The sequence below is a fragment of the Chroicocephalus ridibundus genome, chromosome 6 (assembly GCF_963924245.1).
Source record: "Chroicocephalus ridibundus chromosome 6, bChrRid1.1, whole genome shotgun sequence".
NCBI lineage: Eukaryota > Metazoa > Chordata > Aves > Charadriiformes > Laridae > Chroicocephalus > Chroicocephalus ridibundus.
In genome coordinates, this window is record NC_086289.1 from 17,023,235 (window position 1) to 17,049,097 (window position 25,863).

At 36.7% G+C, this 25,863-nt stretch overlaps 1 protein-coding gene across 5 annotated transcripts in view; it reads left to right on the forward strand.

Annotated features, from left to right (window-relative positions):
- ADGRA1 (adhesion G protein-coupled receptor A1) overlaps nt 1-25,863 on the forward strand; it is a 272,861-nt gene that overhangs the window by 215,472 nt on the left and 31,526 nt on the right. For 4 of the 5 annotated variants that reach the window (XM_063339128.1, XM_063339129.1, XM_063339130.1 and 1 more), the window contains 5 exons: nt 2,615-2,822; nt 3,764-3,972; nt 13,288-13,415; nt 14,346-14,469; nt 21,664-21,809. In XM_063339128.1, coding sequence (XP_063195198.1) covers nt 2,615-2,822; nt 3,764-3,972; nt 13,288-13,415; nt 14,346-14,469; nt 21,664-21,809 — 815 coding nt within the window. Of the gene's footprint in view, nt 1-2,341; nt 2,361-2,614; nt 2,823-3,763; nt 3,973-13,287; nt 13,416-14,345; nt 14,470-21,663; nt 21,810-25,863 lie in introns of those variants that run through there. The other variant, XM_063339132.1, reaches the window with a different exon arrangement.

Below are 25,863 nucleotides of genomic sequence, written 5' to 3' on the forward strand. Positions count from 1 at the left end.
CCCTTCACTCCATCAGACGGCCTGCACTCCAAAGAAATTGTTTAAAATAACGGGTATCCATAGGGCAGTATTCACAATTAAACTGTATTCCGGGAAGTGACTGCAGACATTATTTAGTGAGTATTATTAAATAGTTAATGTTATGGGTATTTATAGTCTTGGTACATTTTGGGGAGACAAATGGGGGAAAACACTCTCCTGAAGCCTAATGAGAAAATCGTTTTCTGTAAATGTGTCTTTTTGTCGTGAGTAATTTGATGCTGTGTTGCTGCACGTGTGAGATTTGCTTAGTCAGTCCAAGGAGCGCGACCAGTCCACACTAAATCCATTTGTAGGCTGTGTACAGCTGTTCTTCACTGTGTTTGACTTTGCCCCTGTAAGGCAGAGCTGTAGTCTGTGGATCACACTGTGATCGGGATCTTTCTTTTATGCTATGCAGTGCAGGGTCTCTGTGTGGGCAGAGACGGGTCACTGGTGAGGAGGTGAGGGATGGACATCACTTTGGTCTTTCCCCAGCTGTGCAACCCGGCATCAGCCCTGCACACCAGCTCTCCATGCTTCAGATGTCTGCAGCCTCTTCTCTGTGCCTCCCCAGTCCCACAGCCGAGCTCTGTCTACACTTTTTCCCATTGGTATCAGTAAGTCCCAATGGAAAATAAATTAGAGAACCACAATGAATTAGACCATTTCCCCTCTTAGCAAAAGTGCTATAAACCTGTTGTTTTCTCTGGCTTGTCTAGGACTGCTTTTGTCAAGTCATAGCACATTGTTGCTTATCCCACTGCCTGTAGCTGTTGGTTTCATTATCATAAGCTTATTCAGATGCTTCTAGCTTTCTCTTTTTGTGTATAATTAGTAATTAGTGTTATTTAGTATGTCATTGTTGCTTTTTACAGCACAGAATAATAATAAAAATCCAGTATAAAGTTAACCACACTGTAACTTCTCTTACACTTCTGTACATCTCCAGATAAGTCCTCAACAGCGTCTGGGGTTTGCAAATGACACTTCTAAAAATTTCTGTGCATACCTATTGGTAACAATTTTACGGCCAAAATGGTATCATCAGAGGCTCAGCATATACAGATAGTTTGGGATATCATAGAGTAAAATATGTCTTTTTCAGAAGCGTGAGATAAAGCCAATTATGACAGCTTTAGTGAATTAGGCAGTGGAAACAATCGAAGGACAAGTGCTTGATGTTTAGCTCAGTTAATTCCAATTAGAGCCTTCATAGTAATTTTAAAATCTAATCTAGAAATCTCCTGTTGCTATTTCCTCTGGTTTTTTCCTCAGTATTTTTAATAAGTAGCATCACCTCGCTTGAATACTAACTTCAAAAAGGAATTTTTGGTGTTTTTATTGTTAAAATCACAAAACCTTTCCGTATTATACATGGTAATAAAGAGAAAATTGTACAGGCGCCTTTATCTGTTTATTTAAGCATCACAGTGACATCGCAGACTACTCGTGCTTTTCTCCCATATTTATCATGAGGTCACTAGATGCTTCTCATACTTGTTTTAGTTTGCTGATCTCTGTGTACCTTTTATCACTCACATGTATTTCTCCCAGCACATGGACATTTATTAATGTCATGTTTGTGTACATGATTCTGAAGATTATTGTTTTACTTCTCAAAGAGGTAGCGCACATGTGCTATGAGTAAACTGTGTGATAATCTATGTAAATTATGTGCACAGAAGCTATACTTTGCCCTTGAGGGAAATGCAAATTAGAACGTTTTGTAGTTTGTTTGTTTTTAAATACATACACTTTTCACTTCAAGGCTCAGGACAGACTCCCTGTTTATTTCCCCATTGCTCATCATTTGTTTTTTCTTGTAAATATCTCAGTCTTCAATGATTAGTTTGCTACTTTGGCAGGAAAAAATGCTTGATGAGTGAAGTCCTCAGAACATAATGTTTGGTGTATTTTATAGCTCTGCTGTAAGGGAATTATCTGCTTGTAAAAGGGTGTATAACACACTCACAACTCAAAGCCATTATAGTGATCTGACAGTCTTCATTCATTTCCTCCTAGTGCCGTCTTGTTTTCCTCTGTTACATTACTGCTTGTAATATTTTTTAATCCTGCGTTACTGAAACAGAGACTTAACTGATTTTCCTTATACAAAGCAAGAAAAACATATTCATAGAATGTGTTGTTTACTGCACTTGCAGCTCTCTGCTGATGTAATTTTTGTATTAATAAAATTATTTTTGTACTCTTTAAGTACCCCTTCAGAGAAATGTTTTAATGTAAGTTGTCTGATTCTGTTTTAAGTGAAGGAGAAAACCTGGTAGAGGTTGTCTCTTTAAATCAGATCTGCAGTGTTGATGGACCCTCTAGCAGGCACGGTAAGAACCATTCTCACCTCTGCAGCAGGGAGCTTGACCATATAGACTCTCACATTCAATCAAAACGTTTTCCCTTTTAATATGCACTGTACCGATCCTATTCCCATGGTTACAGCTCGTGCTTCTTTGGTTGCTTCCAGTCTGTTGGAAAAGGAAGGCAGCGTACATTTCTTGTACAGGAGTTTAAAACATCATGAAAGCAACCCTGTTGTGATTTGCATTTTAAATGTTTCTTTTTTTTTCTCATTGTACAGAATGCTGTAGCAGTAGCTTCAGTTCATTTGCCACAGTCTGTCTTCTCTCAGTCTTCAGCCTGGCAATCTGTTGATAACTCCACTTGCAAGCTACAGTTTATTGTCTTTCGGAATGGAAAACTCTTTCCTAGCACAGGAAACTCATCAAATCTTGCAGATGATGGGAAACGTAGGACGGTTGCCACACCAGCTGTTTTTGCTAAAATAGGTGAGGAGTTGTTATGCATTATTTCTTTTATTCTAAAAGCTACAGTATACTTGAATATGTAGAGAATAGACGAGTAGAGCATACAGTGTGCTGAGAGGCTGGAAACAGTCTCTCTTCAGTACAAATGTTTGCAATTGTTCTTGTCTGCATGATTTTATTCAAATTCTCCTGCAAATAAAGAAATGCACTTGCTGTATGACTGGAATGCAAATTTTGGACTGCTGTTGGTTGACAGCGTTGTTACAGATGCTTGTTTCTTAAGGCACGGTGCTATAGCAAAGAACCTCATTTTACTCTTTACAATGAAAATTGCAATGTTAATGTCCTAGACACTAAAAATATAAGGCTTTTGGAGTGGGAATAGTGCCCTGTTGCATGTATCAATACTCACCGGTATACTTTCTGATACGATGGACGTAAAACAGGTGTTATTAAAGGCTTTTGTCTAAATGTGATACATTGTACGTGCTATTGAGTCATTATTTTGATTAATTATTCACCCAGGCAATTTTACTAATTTTATTTGATGCTGAATAGTGCTCTCATTTCTATTAACATTTTTAAAATGTTTAAATGTGACTTTCAAAGTGCAGAATTGTCTCAGCTATTAATCATACCATGAAACTGAGCCGTTTCTGCAGTTACATGGGCAATAGTGTAACACTGGTTGTAACTGAAGAATCTGAAACAAACAAAAAAAAAAATCTGCTTTGTGAAAGATGATTAGATCATTTGGACATATTATGGGACTCAAATGTTCACATTTATTTATACTATTGCAAACTTTTCTGAATGTGAGCACTACCTTTGATTTTGATCATTAAGAGTATTTGTCTATTGCTTTTTTCCCCATAGTTTAGTCTATCAGATCTCTTTACACAGCATTCATCAATAAAGGGTTTTCCACTCCATCTCTCTGATTCAGTTTGTTGCTTTTGCAGATGGGTGCAGTTTTGGAAACCTCACCAGCCCTCTTACTATAGGGTTGAGGCACTTTGCACGGGGTATAGACCCCATTGCAGCCTTCTGGGATTTTGACCTTCTAGATGGACATGGAGGCTGGTGGGGAGAAGGGTGCCACATAATTAGTTCTGCAGGCAATATTACCACCATTCAGAGTACACACTTCAGTAACTTTGCAGTGCTAATGGTAAGTATATGACTTAGCAAATATATCTATATTTCTCTCTCTCTCTCTTTTCCCATGCATATGTGTTCTTTTTACGTGCACCTGTGTCATTCTTAATTGTCAGTAACTGACCTGTTCTCTATAACGTTTAGTATAAGACGGTCTTAAAGAAAGTAAGTTATTTAACTGCTAGTAAGTGAATAAACCTGGTGGTCAGTTTTAATATCCAGAGACAGGCCTAATCAGAAATGACATTAAATTCAGTCTTACAAATGAAAGTTCCATCAAGGAAGGATTAGTATGTAATGGTTATAAATTATAGGACAGCGTTTAAAAATGTATACTCCTGTGTGCTTTTACATCAGCACATCTCAGAGGCTGGTCTGCTTTTGTTCCTGCCCTGCACTGTGTTGATCATACTAATTAGTTGCAGGCATACCGCAATGTTGAATCATTTAATAAATGGAGAGGAATAACATCTGCTCTTTTAAGTAAGGACAGTGCTGTCCTTGTTGATCCTGTAGGAGTTTGAGTTTGTATACCAGTGCTGGTAGCCTTCTTGCAAAATTGCTGTTCGTGAAGAAAAACATTTCTGTGCAGTGCTAACACATCAGCCTGCTTCGGTCTGTTCTTAGTCACACTTACAGTTCCCATTGCAGTTATTTAACTATCCTGCTTAACAGAAAGTTACCTTCGTGAAAGCAAAATGATTATACGTGCGATAATGACATGTTATTATTCAGGAAATAAAGGAAAGCAAACAGAACATCAGAGCTTTCTAACATATATAGGAGAAAAAATGTATGCACCATTGAAAATTTTTATTAGAAACCAGTTGTAAAAAGATTAGCCAGATGTGTGCTATTAATACCAGGTAGATCCTCAATGCTGGTGCATGATTACACTGTAGATGCTGCTTGTGTACATACGGAAATGTTTATAGTTGAGTAAACAATGTATTGTGTGTATGTGTAAGGGACAGCAAACATAGGCGACAGGAACTGGGAGGACGTGTGCAGAGAATACCAATCTGCTGCTGTCAGATGGAACCCAGATGGCAGCCAATCATAGCACAAGGCTGTGGCACCCACAAGTTAAATGCGGATATTATCGTCCACTTTGTAAGAACTGATTTCCCTCAGACTACTTGAACATTTTCTTCACCCATTCTAGAATTGTTCAGAATTTAAAAACTGTTCCTAAGATTTGATGACATCAAATATACCGCATTTTCTGCAGCTCCTATGCGTTCCCTTTTTTGCCCCAGCCGCTTGTTTCTCCAGATGTGAAAAATAATTTTGCTTTGTTTTTCTAAATTCATTAAAGAAAGCACCTGTTGACTTTGCAGGTGCCACACCCAAAATGGCTTCCTCCTCCTTCAACTGCTTGGGTTCAGCCTGTTCTTCTTCAACTTTGGGTAGTTATTAAATGTTAACTAATTGCTTGCGAACAACCAATTCTATGGTTTCATTTTGTTTCCAGAAATCGTATAGTGACCTAAGGTTACAATTAATTTTTGCATTGTATAGCTGAATGCACGTTTATGTCTGATAAGAGACAGCAGATTGGTTTTTCTACAACCATAAAGGCAACTGAGGCACCTTTTACTGCAGCTTTTGCGTCTGGTATGTTATTCTGGTTTAGGTCTTGTGTTTGTTTTTTCATGGTAATTCAACTTTTCTTTTTTTTCTGTGTGAATCTTCCACTCGTATCTGTGCAAGACAAAAAAATACAGTCTTAGGCTCACCCTTGCTTTGCAATTGATATGGTAGCAAATAATGTGATATGTTCCTTAGCTCATGTTTCGCAGTCACTTTTAAGAAAAAAGATGCCTGCCCTTAAGTCATTTTAATACATGTATACGCACACACACAAATATGCCTTCCAACAGCTGTCTTTCTAAGCAGCTATTGGAAAACTTTTGTAGCTTCGTTATGTGTAACGATTTTCATTCAGGTGTTATTTCTTTATCAGCGTATTGTGGCATAAAGTTAGAGATTGTTTTATTTGATAGACAGTACGCTTTTTTGGGCAGTTCAATTCTCATACCAGAAATGAAAAATATTTCATTGTTCTGCTTAGCTATTAATTTATAATATGAACAATATAAAGTGCCTTTGTGTATCTTCTTAATTCACACCTGAGTGCCTAATATATTTTAAAATACCGTCTGCAAATTTAAAATAGCTAGCTTTTGTAGCCAATGGAATTAGCTATAATGTAATGCATGTTATTAATCTACAATTCTCTGATCTATCAAACCATAAAAATTCATAATTGATTATTATGTTTTGGGGTAATAGCAGAAAACTGAAGTAGCATCTGTTAACTGAAGAGCAGCAATAAAGCAACAGAGATGAAGGTTTACATTACCATCAGAATAATGTATACCCTGCTGTGGAACAAGATGAAATAGAAGCCTCAGTTAATCCAACTGTCCATTTTCTAGTTAGTACAGCACATATTCTGATTTATCATCAATTAAATAGTAAGGCAAAGTTCCCTGAACTGCTTTTATAAATGTTGTTTCTACCTATGTACCTAAAAGGGTTAAAATAAAGGTTTCATAGAGTCCTTTTTTAGAAAGGCAGTAATCAAGGATTTATCAACTGTGATTGATAATTAATAAGCATGAGCATACTTCAAGTGAGAGGATTCATGTAGAGCCATTTCATTTCTCTCTGTGACAGTTGTTCAAGTGATGTCAATGAGAGAGAGAGAGAGAGAGTACAGTTCGGAGGTTGGGTTGGAAAGGAGACAGAAGCTCCTTCCCTTACACTGCTCTCACGCTTCCACTCTGCTCTGGGTTAGGCCAGTGGATGGAAGTAAAATAGTAGTGTCAGACATAATACAGCATTATCTTTTTCTGATCGGCTTTTGAACAGTGCGTCCTAGGGGTGAGGGTAAAATACTGTGAATTAAACTCCCAAGTTATCTTCCTGCCTTTCCCTTCGTACACCGTGTGTTTAGACCAGTCTCCTATTTTGTCTTTTCTTCTGTTATCTGTAGGAGGAAGAGAGACAGTCACACTCTAGTTTCTTTTGGAGGTGGCTAAAAGCCCTCTAGGGTCTTGAACTATGAACGTCTGCAATATGATTTGCTGTTTTAGAGTAAAATTATGAACTTACATATTCTGAAGCTTTGGTATATCTAATTGTAAGCATTTGTTCTATAAGTACTGTGCATTTTTGCTCTTTTATAAATAGAGCTGTATATCAATATTTTAATTTTTTAAGACAATGTTTGTGTATGTTATAACCAACCTAGTGCCCTGTAGCCATAGTATATCTGAATAAAAACTCTTCATGAGATAACAAAATTATCCAACAGCAACACTGAGTTTAAAAATTTGCTGAATATGTTTTGACATACATTATCCTTTGTTCTTCCTTTGATTTTTCTTAGAACAGAATGGCAATTCGATAGTGATGGATATTACTGTAATTGTATACATCGTTTCCTCTTCACCCTCAAACTGCTTTGTCAATAGTAATTTCTTCAAATAAACACTAGTAAAATTCTTAAATCTAAGTATGCTACTTCTCAATTAACACAAAATGGATTAATAAATATTGTTAGCATCTTAAACTATAAACTGAAGATAGGTTAAATGAACATAAAATCATAAAAAACTCCTATCCTGTGTTGCCACAATCTATCTCATTATTCCAAACAACATAGGTGGCTTTTTTGTTGGATTTCTTTTTCTTTGTGAGGGTAAGGAGTCATTATTTGCAAAAGTAGCATACGTTCAGTGGATGGCTATCTGAGATAATTAGAGCTGAGGAGACCGAGCTGACAAAAACAGAGCAAATTTGAAACTATTCTGGAAGGAAACCTTGGAAAACTGTGTGAATGAGAAATTGAGGAGGGGCAAGATACTAGGAGTGGATCATGCTAAGAGTTAGAAGGATTTTTCTCCTGTTATTTTACAAGCATTCCCTGAATCTTTTAAGTCTTTCCAAATTGGCAGGATCACAGTACTACAAAAGCCACATTTTCAATATTTTCAGTGTGATTGGAGACAATCACAGAATTTATTTGGCCTATTCGTTCAGTTCTGAAAACAGTCTTCTAAACTTCCATGTTTCAGGTCTTCTCCAAATTAAACAGTCTGTCTAAGCCTTTTGAGAAATTAATTCATGAGTCGGGGAAGTATTACAGGGATATCATTTAGAAGGTTGTCATAATTACTGTATTCGACATTTTCCCCATAGAGAACACAGAGTTTTCTCGTAACAGGCTGTGGAAACGTGGTTCAGTACTTTGAAAAATCAGGCTGCTTATAAAGAGAGGTTTAAGAATGAACTTTTCAGGGTTTTTTGTGTTTAAATACCTACTTTTACACCTACAGAATAGACCTTAGCAGAGTTTAAGCGCCAAGATTTCAAAAGTGATCCAGAAAGTTTACCTGCTATCTGCAAAATTAACATTTGGTGTAGTGGGAACTGCAAAATTCCCTGGAATTAGTTTCCTCTGCATGTGCATAGATGCTTCGCAGTCTGAAGAGCTAGATTTCTAAGCTCTGCTGTCATTCAGGGGCCTGGCAAAGAGGCACATACTCTTCACCTAAGTCCTCAGCTGGCGTGTACTGCTCACTTAACAGGGAATGCTGAGCCCATATGGACAGTATCAAGTCCAGCTTCCCAGAAAAGGTTCCTTTTTTCAGAATGTTCATGAATGTGCCAACCTTTTGCATAAAACCTTGGAGTTTGAGTACTCCCAAGAGCAAGATCTGGCTTTTATTTCTTTCTCTTTCAATTACATCTACTTTTAATTAAATTACACTAAATAACACGTGTTATTTACTCTGCAAAATGCAAAAAAACTGGCTTGTTACTGGGGACAAAAATCCAGGCTTGTTTCCTTCAAAATGCACTAACTTTATAATAAATCAAGCCTCTGGCTCAAGCTCTTTCTTTCTGTTTGCTCTTGCTTTCTGTTGGCTTAATGGATCTTGCATTCTTGGTGGTGCAGCATCAACCAGAGAGCAAAGGGATCCGGTCTATAAAGGAGCTCAGTAAAATGGGCCAACTCTTGGGAGAAAGGAGATGTACGTTAAAGACCTAAAATCTAGGTCTTGAGCCCTCTTATCGTCTTGGTGGCTTCTACTGGACTCCTTCCAATTTATCAATGTCTGACTTGTACTGAAGTGCCCCAAACCGGACACGCTAACCAAGATTTGGTCTCACCAGTGGTGAATAGAAGGGAATAATCACTTCTCTCAGCCTGCTGCCTGCACTCTTGCTAATATGGTTCAATATGCAGTTCACCTTATGTGTCACAAGGGCTGACCGATGGCTTGCTTTCAGTTTATTGTCCACCAGGACCCCCTGATCCTTTTCTGCAAAGCTTCTTTCCAGTTGTCCCTCAGCCTGTGTACTGCTGTTGGGGTTACTCTGTCCCAGGGACAGGACACTTTTTGTTTCTCCTCATTGAACTTCATGAGGTTCCTGTAGGCCCATTGAGCCTTTTGAGACCTTGCCAAATGGCAGCCCTGCCCTCCAGCACATCAACTGCTCCCCTCAGTGTGCATTGCAGTGTTTTCAGCTCTCCATAGAGACCCAACTCTATGGATAATTTCCATATTCTGGTGCTCCTAAGCATCCCAATATTTGGCACCTAATTTTTAAGTTCTGTTTTATTGAAGTAGGAGGAATCTAAAATCTTACCATAACTGATTGTTCAAATGCACTTGTTTTCTAAGTCTCTGTGGTGCTTGGATACCAGTTCCTTGGGGAACACAGTTTCACGTGTCCTGCTTTAAACACAGAAACCATTTAGACTATATTTTGTGAAGCCATATGATTACAAGCAATTTATTAAAAATAAATGTTTAATTTTCCAATATAAGTAGATGGATTACAAAAATTTACAACACAAACTAGATTGTTTTTAGCAGCTGTGATTTTGTGAAAGTTCCAGATTTTTAGTATTAGTTCACTGTATCTTCTCTTCAGCTTTCTCAACACCTGATATTAGATGTCTCAGGGCTGCCTTTGGTATGTAATTTGTCTATACCTCTTTATACTTTCATATTGAGTTTTAACTGATCAGTATAGATGTGGCTGTTTCAGTCGATTTTTGGAATGAAGTATCAATAAAACCGAAACAGTCCCATTTGCACTCTGACGTTTTTATAATTCTGATTGTTGGATGGAATGGCTGATCCAAAAGTCTTTTCTGTTACTAGTTTCCATCACTAATTTCTATTGTGTCTTACATACTATGGTGGCATTTACAGCTGAAAGAGGCTGGTTTCACACCTTACAAGGGTGAATGAATGACAATTTCTCATTAGACAACATTTTACTGGCCTTGTACTTGTAGGCAGCAGTTTGTAATGGTCAAATCCTGTGTGTATTAATTTTCCCGTAGACATTCCTGCCATTTTTCAATATCATCATCATTTGAATCCCCTCTAGGAAATAAAATCAGATCTACCTTTTTAAAATGTAACATACAATTATGCTGCCTTGCATACAGCATGAAAAAAATAACTTTGTTTTCTGCATGCTGTCTTACATAGAGGATTACTCAGGGGAGGTTGACAGATCAATAAGGTTTAATTATCATCAAAAAGCAGACAAGATAAATTTATTATATATCTATAATGAAATCAGTTTTCAATATACAAAACTCTTAAAAAGGGTATTCTACACTGGCAATACTGCATTATGATACTCAAAAGTTTTACCACTTATTTAGTGTACGAGATTAGAAAAGAGATAATAACAAAAAATTAATATTTTAAAATGGAATTAGCTTTAAGATGCTGATTGTTCTTGATTCTCCTGCAGGCAAAGTGGCTGTATTCCTGTAGGACATAACGGCATTTGCTTTCATACTGATGTTCAAACATAGTATCAGTTGATCCTTGCATTTACACTATTAAAAGCTTGTTCTCTAGTACACTGAATGATGCCACCTCAAGTAAAATTGTTTTCGTTGCTACGTAAATGTGTACCTTCACTGTGTTTCCTTTTTCACAACTTCGTTATCTTTTCAGAGTATTTTCCAGAAATACCCAAGATATTTATTTCTTTAAATAACTGCACTGTTACTACGTATTAGTTAAGGTAACAGTTTTCTTAATGCACAGAACTGAAGCAAGCATAAAATTATGAGAAAGTGTACTATTGGTATACCAGAATCTGATTATATCAGTAAGAGCTAGAAATAAATATTTTATCATTTTCAGCAGCGTATTTCTATTTAACTTGTTCAGTATTTACCTTACTACTCTAGTACTATGAGCCAAAATTGTACCGAACGTTCCTGGTAAATAATAATCCACCTCAGGAAATTCAATCTGTAAAAGAATTAATGGAGAGATGACACAAATAAAAACATGGGAGAAAAGATGGCCAAAAAAAGGGTGTTTGAGTGGAGATTCAGTGGCAGTTCTGAGATAATAGCCTTTTAAAGAATTATTTGAAATTTGTGAATTCAGTATATCCTGAATATATATTCATGAACACTAACAAAAAAAGAAGAAAATCAAGAAAAGAACTCAAGAGCGTGGGTCCATCACACTAAAAAGCTGCCAGCTCAAAAGATAGAGTTCTGTTCCTCTTCTATTCCACCTCCAGTTGAGGGAAGAGTAGCAAGATACGTTAGGCGAGAGCATAAGAACACCTCTGTGGCAAGTGACTCCACCTCTGACCTTGAGTCTTGGTGAACTGGGCAGGACTGAAAGGACTTGTGTGCGGGACAAGCGGTGACTGAGCAAATTTAGCTGAGGTACCCACGCGAGCTGAGGAAGTACTTGAAGAGAAATGGGATGCGATGACATACATTTGGCATCTTGTTCATATGTTATTTGTTCATTTTGATGGTCTTTTTTATATATGTTGTAAGCTGCTCTGTTTTAGAACTGACATTTATATGCATCTGGAGAAACTGGTACAATCAATCTTAGGAACTTTAAAGCTAGTATGAATAAAAATAATGACTACTAGGGCATCTGTTACTTATAAGGACCTTTCTGGAAGGTAAATGGAACAGTACCTTTCTCCCTGATTTAATAATTGCATATACTCATGAACATTAGCTGTTTGTACACGGACAAGTTCATATACATAAATCTGGTGCTGGAAATCAGCTCTCTGCATGCAAATGCAATTTAAAAAAATGTATTAGCATTACAGTCCTGGTCTCCAAAGGGGAGATTTCACCTCAGGAAAATAATGTATTGAATCTTCTTCCAGGGGAACCTAAAACTGACAAATAAGAAGAAAGTCTTTCAAATGTATTCCAGTACTTTCAGTGTTAGAGTTTGCTGTATTTTCATATTCACTACTTTTTCAGATTTAAGCTTTTTCTGTGCCGGGATGCATATTCATTTTTGTGCACACAATTAGTGCCACTGCACATGGAAACTGGCATGTAAGAAGACACTTTGTTTGCACTCAGATGATAGTTTCTGTGTCTAATTTATAGTTCTTGTTTGCAGAAATGTAGTGCGACAAGCAGATGTGGCTTAACATATTACAGTGAAGCTCTAACGTTTGGATTAATTCAGATAGTCTGAAGACACTGTTTTCTGTAATGGGGTCGTTCTCCTTTCCATTCACCACACCTGCAGATTTAGTTCTCCTATTATTTCTTACTTGTGAGATCCAGTAATTCAGAATGGAAATTTGACATGGTTCATTTTACAAAGATATTAATAGTTTTTCATTATGTTTTTCATGCAGAATTGTGTCAGTAGGCACTAGCAGGTCCAAAAGGAATGCATGGATCCTTACTCTGCTGTTAGTATAGCTGTGAAGCCGCTTTTGAATTGATACAGGTAGCAGAGTGTTTCCAACTATGCATGAAGGTCATTGGGTCAGAGGTGTATCAACTCGGAATTATATTTGAATATAGGAGCGAGTCAGTCAATATTTTGGGTATATTCTCATGGCTTTTGTTTCTTTGAGTGGTTCTTCTGCAGCCATGTATTTGCAATTTAGAGACCTTTATGGCAATTTGTTATTTTTTACTTAATATCTTAGTAAAATACACACATAAAGTTCATGTTATCAGAAGGAACAGATATTGCTAATGCCTGGAAGATGTAATATTCTGTGTATTTTTTCAGACTTTTTTTTTTCATTAGGATATGTCTGCTTGTATGAAAAAGGTTAATTTCTGTCTTGCAAAGTGTATGCAGATGAGGAAAGAGCAGTCTGATGTTATTGTACATTAATGAACTATATCTACATAAAAAGTTCATTGCCTTATTTTCCTGCGCTTGAGAAGGAACAGCTAGAAATGACAGGACATACTGAAATGAAGTCTCAGAGTTTCACACATGCCTAACAATGTTAAATCATTTTGCTTTCTCCATAGGATTTTAAGACAGTGCTGTCTTTCCCCCAGTACCCAGGGGAGTTTCTGCACCCTGTGGTATATGCATGTACTGCAGTTATGTTGTTGTGCCTGTTTGCTTCCATTATCACCTACATTGTCCATCACAGGTAAGAATTCCATTTTAAGAACTTCTATTAAATGGCCAGAATTATGCTGAGGTACTTCAATTTTTCTAACCCTCACTGAAAAGATAAATTTAAATGATCTGAATTACTGTTGGATAGTAATATCAGCAATGTGATTTACACCAGAGAAATCAAAAAAAAAGTTATGTTAACCTTTCTGAGACTGTTCCCAAGCTGTATCTTTCCTGAGACATATGTATAATGCTACATACCGTTCCTAAGATTTCTGATTTGACAATTCAATATAAAACCACATGCACTGTCAAATTATGTCTGGCAAATTCCAGTCAAAGAGCAGCACTTTGGGCAGCTATACTGGTGGTACTGGCTTCTAGGAGCAAGTTTGGTTGAAAGGCTTGGTAACTATCACTGGGTAAAAGAAACTTTCTTTGACTTGCAAATCTTCTTGGGTTTAGAAAACTTGTGTTTTCCTTTATATGAAAGATTTATATAAACGCTATTTTAACGACATACTTCTGTTAAAGACCATTAGCAATTTAAAAGAGTAGGAATGTATTGTACCGTAGAAGCTGCTAAATATTAATTAAGTGAACTTAATGCAATGACTTCTGATCTTCAGCTTCCATTTAATCCTTTAGAGATGTCTTGTTAACGTTATGCATATCTGAAGCTATGCAATAAGCTTTTTTCTTGTATTACTCTACTTTCAATGCTTGATTTGATGGAGGAAACTTTAAGTCAGTAGACTCTTTACAATTTTTACCATTTATTTTACCTTTTTACCATTTATTTCAATGCTGTATAAATCAGACTGTGTCCTATAGGAATATTGCTATGTAGGAATTCAAGAATAAGAGGCTTTAATTCAATCACATTAAACATTTTTTCAAAAGTGTAATTTTCATAATAGATCTGTTGGTTTTTAATTTTAAAATGTGATTTTTTCAACAGCACAATCCGAATAAGTAGAAAAGGATGGCACATGCTTCTCAACTTTTGTTTCCATACTGCTCTTACATTTGCTGTTTTTGCTGGTGGAATCAATCGCATTAAATACCCAATTATATGTCAAGCTGTAAGTATATACCATAGTAATTCTCAATAATAGAATGAAAACCTAAAAATCTATCTTTTGACATAGTATTGATAGTTCTCTTTCTTTTCATATTTTGTTGCTGGATCTTAAATTCTTCGGAATAAGTCATTGTTGTAAGCATGTCTTTTACAGGCCAGACCTGGGAGTGTTTGATATTTGTTGTCACCTGAGTTCCTGTGAAAGGTGCATTAACTTCCCTGCAGCTCATATTTCCTTATTTTAAAAAAAAGCCCTTGAAAATCATAGTATTTGTCTGTTCTGCACTATAGTTGAAAATGATGTTTCCCAAATATTTCTAATATCCTTTCTGATTTTTGGAATGAATGTGTGCAACTAAAGTTACTACTGCTCTTTTGTAATATATATACCATTTGCCTGAGGGTGGCCCTGGCTTCAGTGGATGATCCCTAATATATACTTGGTCAGCTTAATTTTTATAGTATGATTATGTCTTTAATTACAACTCAAGCTACGTAGACTAGGCAGACCAGTATTCTTGCAATTTATGGAGCCCTGTTTGCACTGCTGGACTACTCTCTTGCTCCATCCTTTCCAGGGATACAGTGCTGTGAGATGCAGAGAGGGCATGGCTTCAGCTGCTCTGAATATAGAGGCTGAGTCTGTACAGTCTGTAAAGAGAGTCATTTCAGTCATCTTCCATAACATCTGATGAGGGCTTGTTGCAATTTGTCTTAAATATTTCTTCCCCTCAGGTTTTGTAGAAGTGCTCCAGATCTCATAAATGTTGTTAGTATTTACCAGTAGTAAAGCACTTTATTAAGCCTACGTTCTCCCAGATATTTTTCTTGTCACTAATCTGGTTCTTATGATTGGCTTGAATGGGTGTAAACAGCAAGAGTCACCATCCAACAGCAGAGGCACTGCAAAACTTGCGTAACTAGTGTAAGAGTTATCACTCTAATTTTCGGTGAGATGCTTTGGAAGCCTTTTGTGTATATTTGTGCATGACCATCAACAAATGCACATGTAGACCTCTAAGCACCTGTAAAGTTCTACGTGCAAAGTCTACCTATGTACATCACATGGTATTCATTTAAATGACAGTTGTCTACTTGGTTATTCTGAGATAAATATCTCACAATAGCTAGTGTATTTTGTCATAATTAATCTGTGAGTTCTAGCAAATTGAAATATCATTTACCATTGTCTTTTTCTGCCATTTGCAAGTGAGGGTAGCAGATTAGTTTCTAGGGCAGCCATGGCCGTGTAATTACATGATCACAAATGACCATCTGTTGTTACAATCATTGTCTGGTTATTTACTTTGCAGATTGCATGGTAACAATGCAGTATTAACAGCAATAATGAAGAATTGATTGAGATAAATGAGTTATTAATAATCTGTTATGAGTAATACATAAACTACAGGGGTATCTTCATAAAATGCATTATCAGTGACAGCTGCTTCTTGCTTTGGTATAGGGCCAGATCCTGAGCTGCTACGAAACATGCATACTTAGAGAAACTGAATGGATCTATTCACATATGCCTTGTAATCAGTTTCATAGAGTTCTTTATCTACCTGACACCATGCTCTAGCAACAGACAATATCATCCGCAGTTAAAATATATGAAAGATACAGAACACACAAGACACACACAGTCCTTTGGTTCCTGGTGGAAATTGTCTGATGTAATTAGGTAGGGATAATGGATGCAACAGATCAAACAAAGACAAAATTCCTATAGCGGGTAATACAGACTGAGCAAGTGTTCACTCTCAGAACATTGTACCCCACCACAAACCCTTTCTTGCCTTCTGACAGCAACATTTTTCAAGCATCTTTGAGTCCCAGTGCCTCTCTTCCCTGAGACAGCCCTGAGAGGATTACTCTGTGAATTAATATTCAGGGAGCCAAAGCTAGGTGGTAAGGAGGTCACACTTACTAGTGTTTTCCCAAGAAGTTCCTCTGTTTGCACATTTCCCATAGCTTGCGTAAGTGGTGGTGGGGTGCACAGCACTCCTTTTCATCTGTGTATGGAATATAGCAATTCTTTAAATCACTCAGCCTAATGAAAGTTATATTTATATAGCTGTTATGGGCTTGTGTGTCCCTCAAGTCTAAGTTTTGCCTCTTTCTCCTTTTTTTTTTTTCCTTTTTTTTGATTTCTGGAAAAAAGATGACTTAGGGTTTAAAAATATATTTGTGAAAATATTACTGCTTCAAGCAGCACTAAAATATTAGTTATAGTCCATGTGTAACACCATCAGTATTGCTATAGCACAGGTATCTTTCCATTTGTTACAATTCAAAACACAGCTTCACCCTACAGCAATGCAATTTGCGCTTTTTGTTTCCCGAGTGTGTAGGGGAAGATTCCAAGTGCAAGCATTTTCTGTCCTAATAACCAAAATGTGGTGTAAAAGCCAGTGAACCTCCACCTTTCTTACTGTAATTATCCCTAAAACTTTCATACAAATTTCGCTGCAACAGCCTTACCCAAGTGAAATAATAGACTGAGTTAATTTTTGTCCATCATAATTAACCAAAAAGGGTTGTTTTAAAATAACTTCAGTTGTATCACCTTCCCCCTCTAAATGAGGTGTCCCAGGCTAATTTTAAGCGGCAGGAATTAATGCTATGGAAATGGACCCATTTTCTGTGATAGACAGCAGGAAGAACCTTCATATCCCCTTGAAGGCCAAGTAATTACACGAAAAAATGTGTTTTCAGAGATAGTAGGATATTTATTTTTATCTGGAATCTAAAAATCTAAAACTCCCTTTTAAACCTGCATACCTATTTCAGAGAGGATTTTGTATAGATAGTCTCACTTATGTATGTGCTATGCAGTCTTTATGATTCTTTAAAGAATACTGATGTTAGAGTGCTGGTCTGGAAGAGCTGATTGCTTCTTCACAGATTTCCTGTGTGAATGAGGTTATGTCTACTGCTTACATTACCCACAAATCTGATTCTGGGTGGCACTAACGCTGTCTGTTTATGTAGAATCCAGAGTCTTGAGTTTATGGCAAAATCTCTCATACGAGGCCCAGGTTGTGTTAGGAGCGGCAGAATGGGATTAATTAGAGCCCATATGCTAGCCAGAAAGGTGCTTCAGCCAGCCAGTGCTGATGTAGTCAGTCTCTTCCCAGAATTACGGTCTCGGATTACTTTCCTTCAAAGGGTAGAAGGAGGTTTATTCTTTTCATGTAAGCAATGAGTTGGAAGAAGACAAAACTGTAGCTGGATCACTCCCCATGTGTGGGGGGCACTGATTCTCTACCCTCAGTCTGAAAGATTTCAGTCTCGTGGCCCCTACTTTGCAGGAGAGCATGATAGCCATGAGGCTACGGATGCTAGGGGATGAAATCGTCAGTTCAACATGTTGAAGCATGAAGAATAGGCTTAGGGGCACAAGATTCAGGACACAGAAAAGTTAGGGAGTGTTATCGTGATTTTTTTATCCTAGTGGTCAGTGACTGAATGGCACGATCACTTCCATCGCATCTCCAAGAACCTCCTATATGGTTTATCAAATAAAAGCTTCCATGTAAAATTTGGCAAGGCTCAGATCTTTCTCCTCCATCTGATGACTGTCATATGTGAAGCTGCTTGTGAATTCCTTTCTGTAGGACAGTAAATCTTCAGCAAGAAAGGTGAAGCTTGTTCCATACTAGCCAGTAGCCCGGAAGTTAGAATGCAACCCTTGGAAGTCTGAAATTTGGATTTGAATCCTGTTAAACTAAGGAGGTCCTAGCTATGTGCCACATCTCAGGCAGGAGCTGTGGAAACAAAAATATTGTAGAAAGAGGAGGAAAACAGCAGTTCTTTCTGCTCTAGCTAGATTATTTTTTTAAAGAATGGGTGTAAAATTAATGAACTGTGATCAAGTTTGCCAGTTAAGGTTTCTCAAGAGAAGAATGCTATTTAAGAGCTCTTGAGTGGTCTTTTGTGAGAAAGGTGCTGCGTTGTTCAGCTCTGCAGAGACAAGAATGCACAAGCAAGACTTTAGGTGTCTGGAAACTTACATGATTACAATTTAAAAAAAAGAAATTAAATAAAAAATTAGCGGAAAATTAAGAAATTTGTGTGCAATTTAAAGCTGATCAAGAGAGCTTCTTCTGCCAAAATGCTTTGCATCAATGTGTGTTCTGGTCATTTCCATGGTAACTCCATGGTGTGGAACTTAATTTACCTCCAAGGTACTGAAATTTATTGAAGGAGCCTGTACAGGCAGCATCTTCCTACTGTAGAGAAGCGTAATCTTCTATTCAGTAGGCTAGTGCTTATTCCCAAAGATAAGAGTTCTAAGAGCACAGGAGACGGAAAAAATTAGTCCAAGGAAACAAGACAATTTTCACTATATAACTGCAGTTATTAAATAGCTTTAGGGGCAATGCTGGCTTCAGTGCATATGTCCTGACAAGTTCTTTCTGTCCCATTTGGCCTGTCAGTGGAAAACCTTCTTATGAATAAGGGTCATTGCTTTAATATATTCAATCATAATCCTTTGTTCTGTGTGGAAAACTTGACCCTTCCCACACAGTTTTGTGTGAAATACAAAAATTCCACTTACAGTGAAAATAGTCTTCAGTGAACACCTTGGTATTTAATTTGTATCTATTTATTGGCCTCTTAAGCTTTACAGAGGCACAAATCTAGTAACAAGATATACACAGGTAAATTTGTACCTTGGACCTTTAGTGCATAAACCTAAGGTTTAAATTTACTAACAGAGTTAAGGGAGAGTTTACTGAACAAAACTATCTTTGTCTTGTTCCCCTTTCTGTTGAGCCTTATCTTCCCCTTCCATGTCGTGAGCTGGTATCTTGTGTTATTTCTGGCATAGGGCTCAGATGTCTTCCTAGCTTAAGAGAGCTAGAAAGAGGTGGTCCTGCTGAAGGGGCTAAAAGAGCATGCAGCCACAGCCCCTAAATGCTCCGGTGAGGAAAATGTATCTCTGTGGCATGACTGATGTCAGTGTGGAGATTTGCGGGGGGAAGGGAGAGGCAGAGAGCAAAGCCCACCACTTTGAAACACTGAATTTTCAAGGTGAGGTGTGACAAGCATTTCTTTACTAATTGTTAGTAGTGGATGAATAAGAGCAAAAATTCTAGTCTGTAAAGCATATTTTGTGATGGGAAGTGAGAAACAAAACCGTCACCACACAGAGAAAAGGGTGCCCTTTCCTTTGGAATTTAGTATAGCAGCTCAGCACACCCTTCCAAATTCCACATTTCTCTTCTGTCATATATGTTTTATCTCCAGATTGTCACTATTGTCCTTCAAAACTGTCAGTCATGAGGAGGTCCTGTATCATCAGGATATAGCCTCTTTTCCTTTAAGCAAGAAATGCAAATGGATTTTTTTGAGAGACAGAAAGAGGCATATTATTAAAGCATTAGTACAGAAGATGGTAACATTTCTGTCTCTTGTCTATGTTTGTCCCATTTGTCCACTAAGTTGTAGAAATACAAGCATACTGTGAAGAAAAGTAATATGACTAAGGTGTGGCATAGCAATGATGACTTCGGTTCATGTGCCTCCTTGAAAGGTCAATAAAATTGTTTTATTATACTATTTTTAGGAATCTCATTCACTTAAGTGGCTGATCATTTCTGTATACATGGCCATATATCTTCTTAAAATTTCACACGTAGGTGGCTTGTCACATGAAATTCATCCCTGCTGTTCATATTCTTATGGACTCTTTGGCATACTGAATATATAGTCGCAGTACTATGCTGAAATGAGAAAGAGATTGTGAACCAAATCTCTAGAATTCTTCCAGTTCTTTCTCATGGCTCCCGCCTCCTTTTTCTCCCCTTTTCTCCTCCCCCTCTTCTCCCTCCTGCCTTACTCTTTCACTCTCCCCCCCAGCTCATAGTCATATTTGCTGCATCCCTACAGAAATGCTGCAAGCTGCATATGAACTCAGTCCAGACAGCACTAGCCACTGAACTGGCAATGTCTGCCAGTTGATGGTACAAAGTTGTCTCATTCTCTTATTTCTGCTTCTTTTACCTCAAGCAACAACCGCTGTGAAGGCTTTATACTCCCTTGTCTAATGTGTCAGACAAGTCCCAGAGAAAATTACAAAGGGTTTTCTGTTGATATTTGCTGCTATCTTCAAGTTTTGTGCTATATTACTAAATAGAAACAAAATTCATGGATTTTTTTTTCCTTTACCCATCAATTATTTTGTTTTAAGTTGAGCAAGAATGAACACTGGTTCAAATAAATCATTATAATAGATTTGTGTTAGCTTTATTCAGCAATTCTCTATATTCCTCAAACATTTATGTGCTTTCCAATTATAGCAATATTTTACTTGTCACTGCAAAATGTCAGGTTATGGCTTCAAAGGTAACCTCATTTTATATAATCAGATGGAGACTTGGCTGATGTAATAAAGCATTGGAGATTGGATAAAATTCCAATTACTGTTTCCATAGTAATGAATAACAATTACTAACATAACAAAGATATTAGTATTTTAGAGGTGTTTGTACTTTATTTTACTTTCAATGATAAACAACACCAGTTTCTTGGAGACAAAATGAGAAGAACGCTATTGGGAGTTTCTATTTCCTTTTAAGGAAGGATGCCAAGATCTGTCATTTAATTTTAGAAATTGTATGGACAAGTTTATAAGTTCCTTAAAATACGTCTGAAAATAATCTGGTTTTAGGCAAATAGCAGTGATTCTATTAGAAGAAGTCAGCCTTGGCTACATGCAACTGAGAGGGAACTACAGCGGTATATTCCTGAAAAATGAAAGGAAATAGTAGCATAATAGCAAGCAAAAATGCTGACCTCTCATTAATTTTTAAATTGCATTGTTATGATAAGCTAATAAAGCTTGCAACACAAACGAAGCTTCACATCACTTTACATCCAGGTGTAAAAAGTTGTCATTAATCAGGATCTTAGAAAACAAATGTCTTTACAGTCTTGGTTTCATAACATACCATCTGGTATCACAGATATTATCTATGATAGATTAAATAACAAATTCCATCTGCTTTTTAAAAATGTTTTCCCTGATTAGAAATAACCAGAGAGAAAGAAAAAAATTATGCACTTACAAATTGAGTTTAAAAAAATCTGTTTGCTTGTACACGTATGCAGTAAGATTTTTCTAGAACTCTTCTTTTACTGATCCATTGACTGACTTGTTTAACTGTCCCTGTCCCTCTTTTTTTAGGTTGGCATAGTACTACATTATTCTACACTCTCTACTATGCTATGGATTGGAGTAACTGCCAGGAATATTTATAAACAAGTCACAAAAAAACCTCAGCCATGCCCAAACAGTGACCAGCCTTCTTATCCAAAGCAACCACTACTCAGGTATGGAATATTAGCTATACTTTTTCTTGTTTTAATGTATTCTTAAAACATATAAATTTTAAACCATATTTTATTTCTGTACTCTTTACTTTTTACAGACTATAAACAGAATCCATAAAGAATTGAGTCGCTTAGGTGTATATAAAAGTCGGAATATTTTTTGTATGCTAATAATTAGCTCTACTCGGGAGGTGGAAATATGCAGAACTGGTATTGGCTAAGTTGGGATACCTTTATCTGAACAGGAACGATTCAAATGTTTCTGTTGGTTTCTTATGGAGGAAAAAACCTGGCTTGCTTCTGGGTTAAGGCATTATTTAATCATCAGAAACTACACTATAATGACTCTCCCTTTACCCTTATCTCTTTTGCTGTAAATCTTGCCCACGCGTGTATTGATTGCCTAGTAGCCTGAGAGCAACCTTCCTCATTCCACATCACAGATCTAATGCTATTACAGGAGCGACTGAAAGTCTGGACTCCCTATCAGCTTTCTAGATGGAGCAGACTAACGTGTCTCTGACAGCATGGCGGGTGTAATGCAGTAAGAATTTTAACCAGATGCCTATGAGATGCCAAAATAGTCAGCCTGCATAAAAAACCACAACCCACAAATTACCACAAACTGGATTTCTGACCAAAGGCATGAGAAGATGGATTCATCGTTTTTGACTTTGGCTATCAAAAATTTAGGTATTAGCCAAAAGTTTTCTGGTGTCCCTGTATAGATTTTGGAGGGAGACTGAGAGGGAGAGGAACTTCTAGAGAACAATTCCTCCCATCTGTCTTGGATATTTGTGTGAGGACAGGATAAATTGTCTTATGGAGGTGCCTCTCTTTCACCACAAATCATGGGAAAACCTGGATGTCAGTTTAGACAAAGACCTTGGTTTTATAGTGAAGGACAGGAAATACAAGGTCTACTTTTTATGTCTTTGCTGTGAAAAATCCGGATTAGTGTATTCTTTTAAACAGACTTAGCCTATTTTATTTTGAACACAAAATGTTTATTAAGTAGCATTTATAGATGGCTGTGTGAGGCTGTCACAACTTGCTAAAAGGTAGATGGAAGTGTGTTTTGCTGTCTGAGACTCTGCTGAGTGAAATGTTTATTAGCATGATTAGATTTCTTCTTTTTTAAAACATTTTCTTTCTAGAAATGAAATTGATTAAAGTTCATGTAAAATTTGTATAGTGAAAAGAAGAAAAGCCATATTGAACATTAGCTTTGTTAGGTGTAAGCAAGAGGACATGCTTTCACTGAGAGTGCCTGACTTTGCTAATCCGTGATTTACTATACCATTCTTCACAGATGAGAATTTCACTCTTTCAGTTATGAGCTCGTGGCAAAATGAATAATAGCCAATTTTCAAATGCTGCAGTGTGGCTATTAAGGTAGAAAATTGTTAGGGGTTACATAGGCCTAGAATAGTTCTTCAAATTCAAATCTTGTTTGAGTTGGAAAACAATACAGAATCAGGTTACAGAAAAGATTACACTAATTAGAATCTTTGTTGTACCAGTCATGTTGAGGTTCTTGCACAGTGAAAATAAATAGTAGATATTTGAAGTTTAGTAATAGAAATGATAAACCTCCTTTTAGCTGTAAGAGAACATGAGTATAATTGTTTAATAGCTAAGTAAAATGATTCTAAGTTATTTTTCTCACTCAGGGCACGAGAGACACAGGCACTGAAATGTCTAATATGATTTCATAATGGTTAGTGCTAGATTCAAAGCGCTAAGGATCAATTTCATTTCATGTAGAAAATGGGCATAGTATATGGAAAATTAAAAATCGCTTTAAGCAAGAAAACGCCAAACTCATAATTAGTAATTGTTGTTCTTTTAGAAGGATAATGATCACTTTTACGGGCATTTTAAATTTCCTGGGTTTAATAAAATTAAAATCAGAATTATTCTATATCATAATATTTCCATAAAATCCATTTAAGATGTTTATATTTCAGTGTAGTCATTTATAAGAAATGTTTTAACTAGACAGTGTTCTTGTATCTGTAAGCTGGTGCCAGCCTTTATGCATATTGTGCCTCAGGTATGTAAGAGAGAACATCGCATTTTGTCCGGATCTGAATTTGGGTGAGGGAGTGTTAATTTTTGTCTCCGTCTGACACCAGTAGATAGCTAAACAATATAGTTTATTCAAAGGGAGATTGAGTCAAGCTTTTTTATATGTAAGGACAATCAGTGCTAGGAAGCATATAATACGGCCTGCAAGACACTTTTAAACGAGAGGTAGTTTGTCACTAATCCCTGTCTATAGACCCAGTTTGACCTGCGTTCAGGTTTTGTTGAACACAAACATGCGAATGTATTTGGCAAGAACTGTATTGCTGTTCTCCTTTGGTCTTTTCTTGTAATGGATGTATATGATAGACTGGGTTTCCAGTTCACCTATCGGTGTTTTTGTATTCCTTGTATAATGAGACTTGCTACATGAGACATAAGGATATCTTTTGTGAGGCAGTAAGTGGGGACTACTGTGAAAAATCAATACATAAATATATGACATGGAATTTACCACGTTTTTTCAAGGAACTTGACCCACTCTAAAAAGGAGCTGAAATAGTAAAAATGAATACCAAAATATCTAAAAGGAGGCCTGACCTGTTAGTAGGAAAAGATGTCTGCTTGTAACAGTTGCTTCAGTTTCTCTGCCTGCTATTTGTATATTCATTTGCAGAAGTACAACAAATGAGGTCCACTTGATCTTTTCCTCCTAGTTTTCCTTGAGCTGTGGCTAGATGTATCCTTTTATGTAAAATTGTGGTTCTCTATTAGTTTTCTCTGTTTCTAGATACAGTGATCAAACTTGAAATCTTTTTGCAGTGTAATTTTACTGAAACTTGTTCTTCATGGCAATATGATTTTGAATATTGCCTCTTTTTGTACATTAATCATATATGATACATTATATATGTTATACATGATATATTTTATTATATATATTATACATGATATATATATTATCTGTTAATTATAGAGCTAAAGCTCTCGGGGCCTATCACTTTGATGGCGAACCAACTGTAACAATTCTGGTATTTTTCACTAAATGTGCCTGGATGCTAATGAGGTGGATCCAATTAATGCATCATTGAATTTTGTGTATTGAAATGCTGAGCCCTAGCACTTCAACAGATAATGAAATTACTTCCTGTAAAATATACTCTCTGGTATTCTTAATAGAAATAAATAATTCCATCTCTTCATCCTCTGTGGACATTTGTTAAACCTGGCAGAGTTTTGGCTTCTGACTCATCTGAAGTCAGATTTTGCCAGCAAAGACAAAAGGGCATACAAGATTCAGCTCTTACGTGCAATGTATAAAACTTCCCATCAGCCCAAACTGAGGCACAGGTAGTATTAGTTTTTACACCCAGTACGTGCATGCATTTTTCATGCGATGCTGTGTGCACATACAGATTAGACAGGAGTACAGACCAAGCAGAAAACATTTCTGAAAGGTATTCTGTTAAAATCATTCCTTTCCAGAAACAGATAAAAAAATTAGACTACTGTTATTTTTAATAAGATAACTACTGAGCACAGCTGCATTATAAACATTTAAAATAAAAAATAAATAAGCAGACAGCTGGGCCAGAGACTGGTGTTAAGGAGACAGATAATGAAGTTACCTTTTATCTCAGTGTTAGGTAGAAATAGGTCTCCTAATTTCCTCCATCCTCTTTATTCAATGAGCATCTTGCAAGGTAACTAATATTGGCAAACTTCAGCTTACAGAGAGTTCAATATCCTATATCTGTCATGAAAAAACATCTAATGTGCATAAAGGAGGTTGCAGAATCAACTGCAAAATGTTGAACTTCAACTTTTTTATTTTGTAATGTATCTTGATAAGCGTTTTTAAAAGGTTCTTACTAAAGTTGGGGGGCTTCTAGGAAAAATATCTCATCCAGTGCCTTAGAAAAATTGTGTATCTAACTGTAGTAGCAATTTAGGAATGGCTTGTGCATCCTTCCCTTTGTGTTCAAAGTACTAGGCTTAGTACTATGGCTATTAAAAATGAACATAG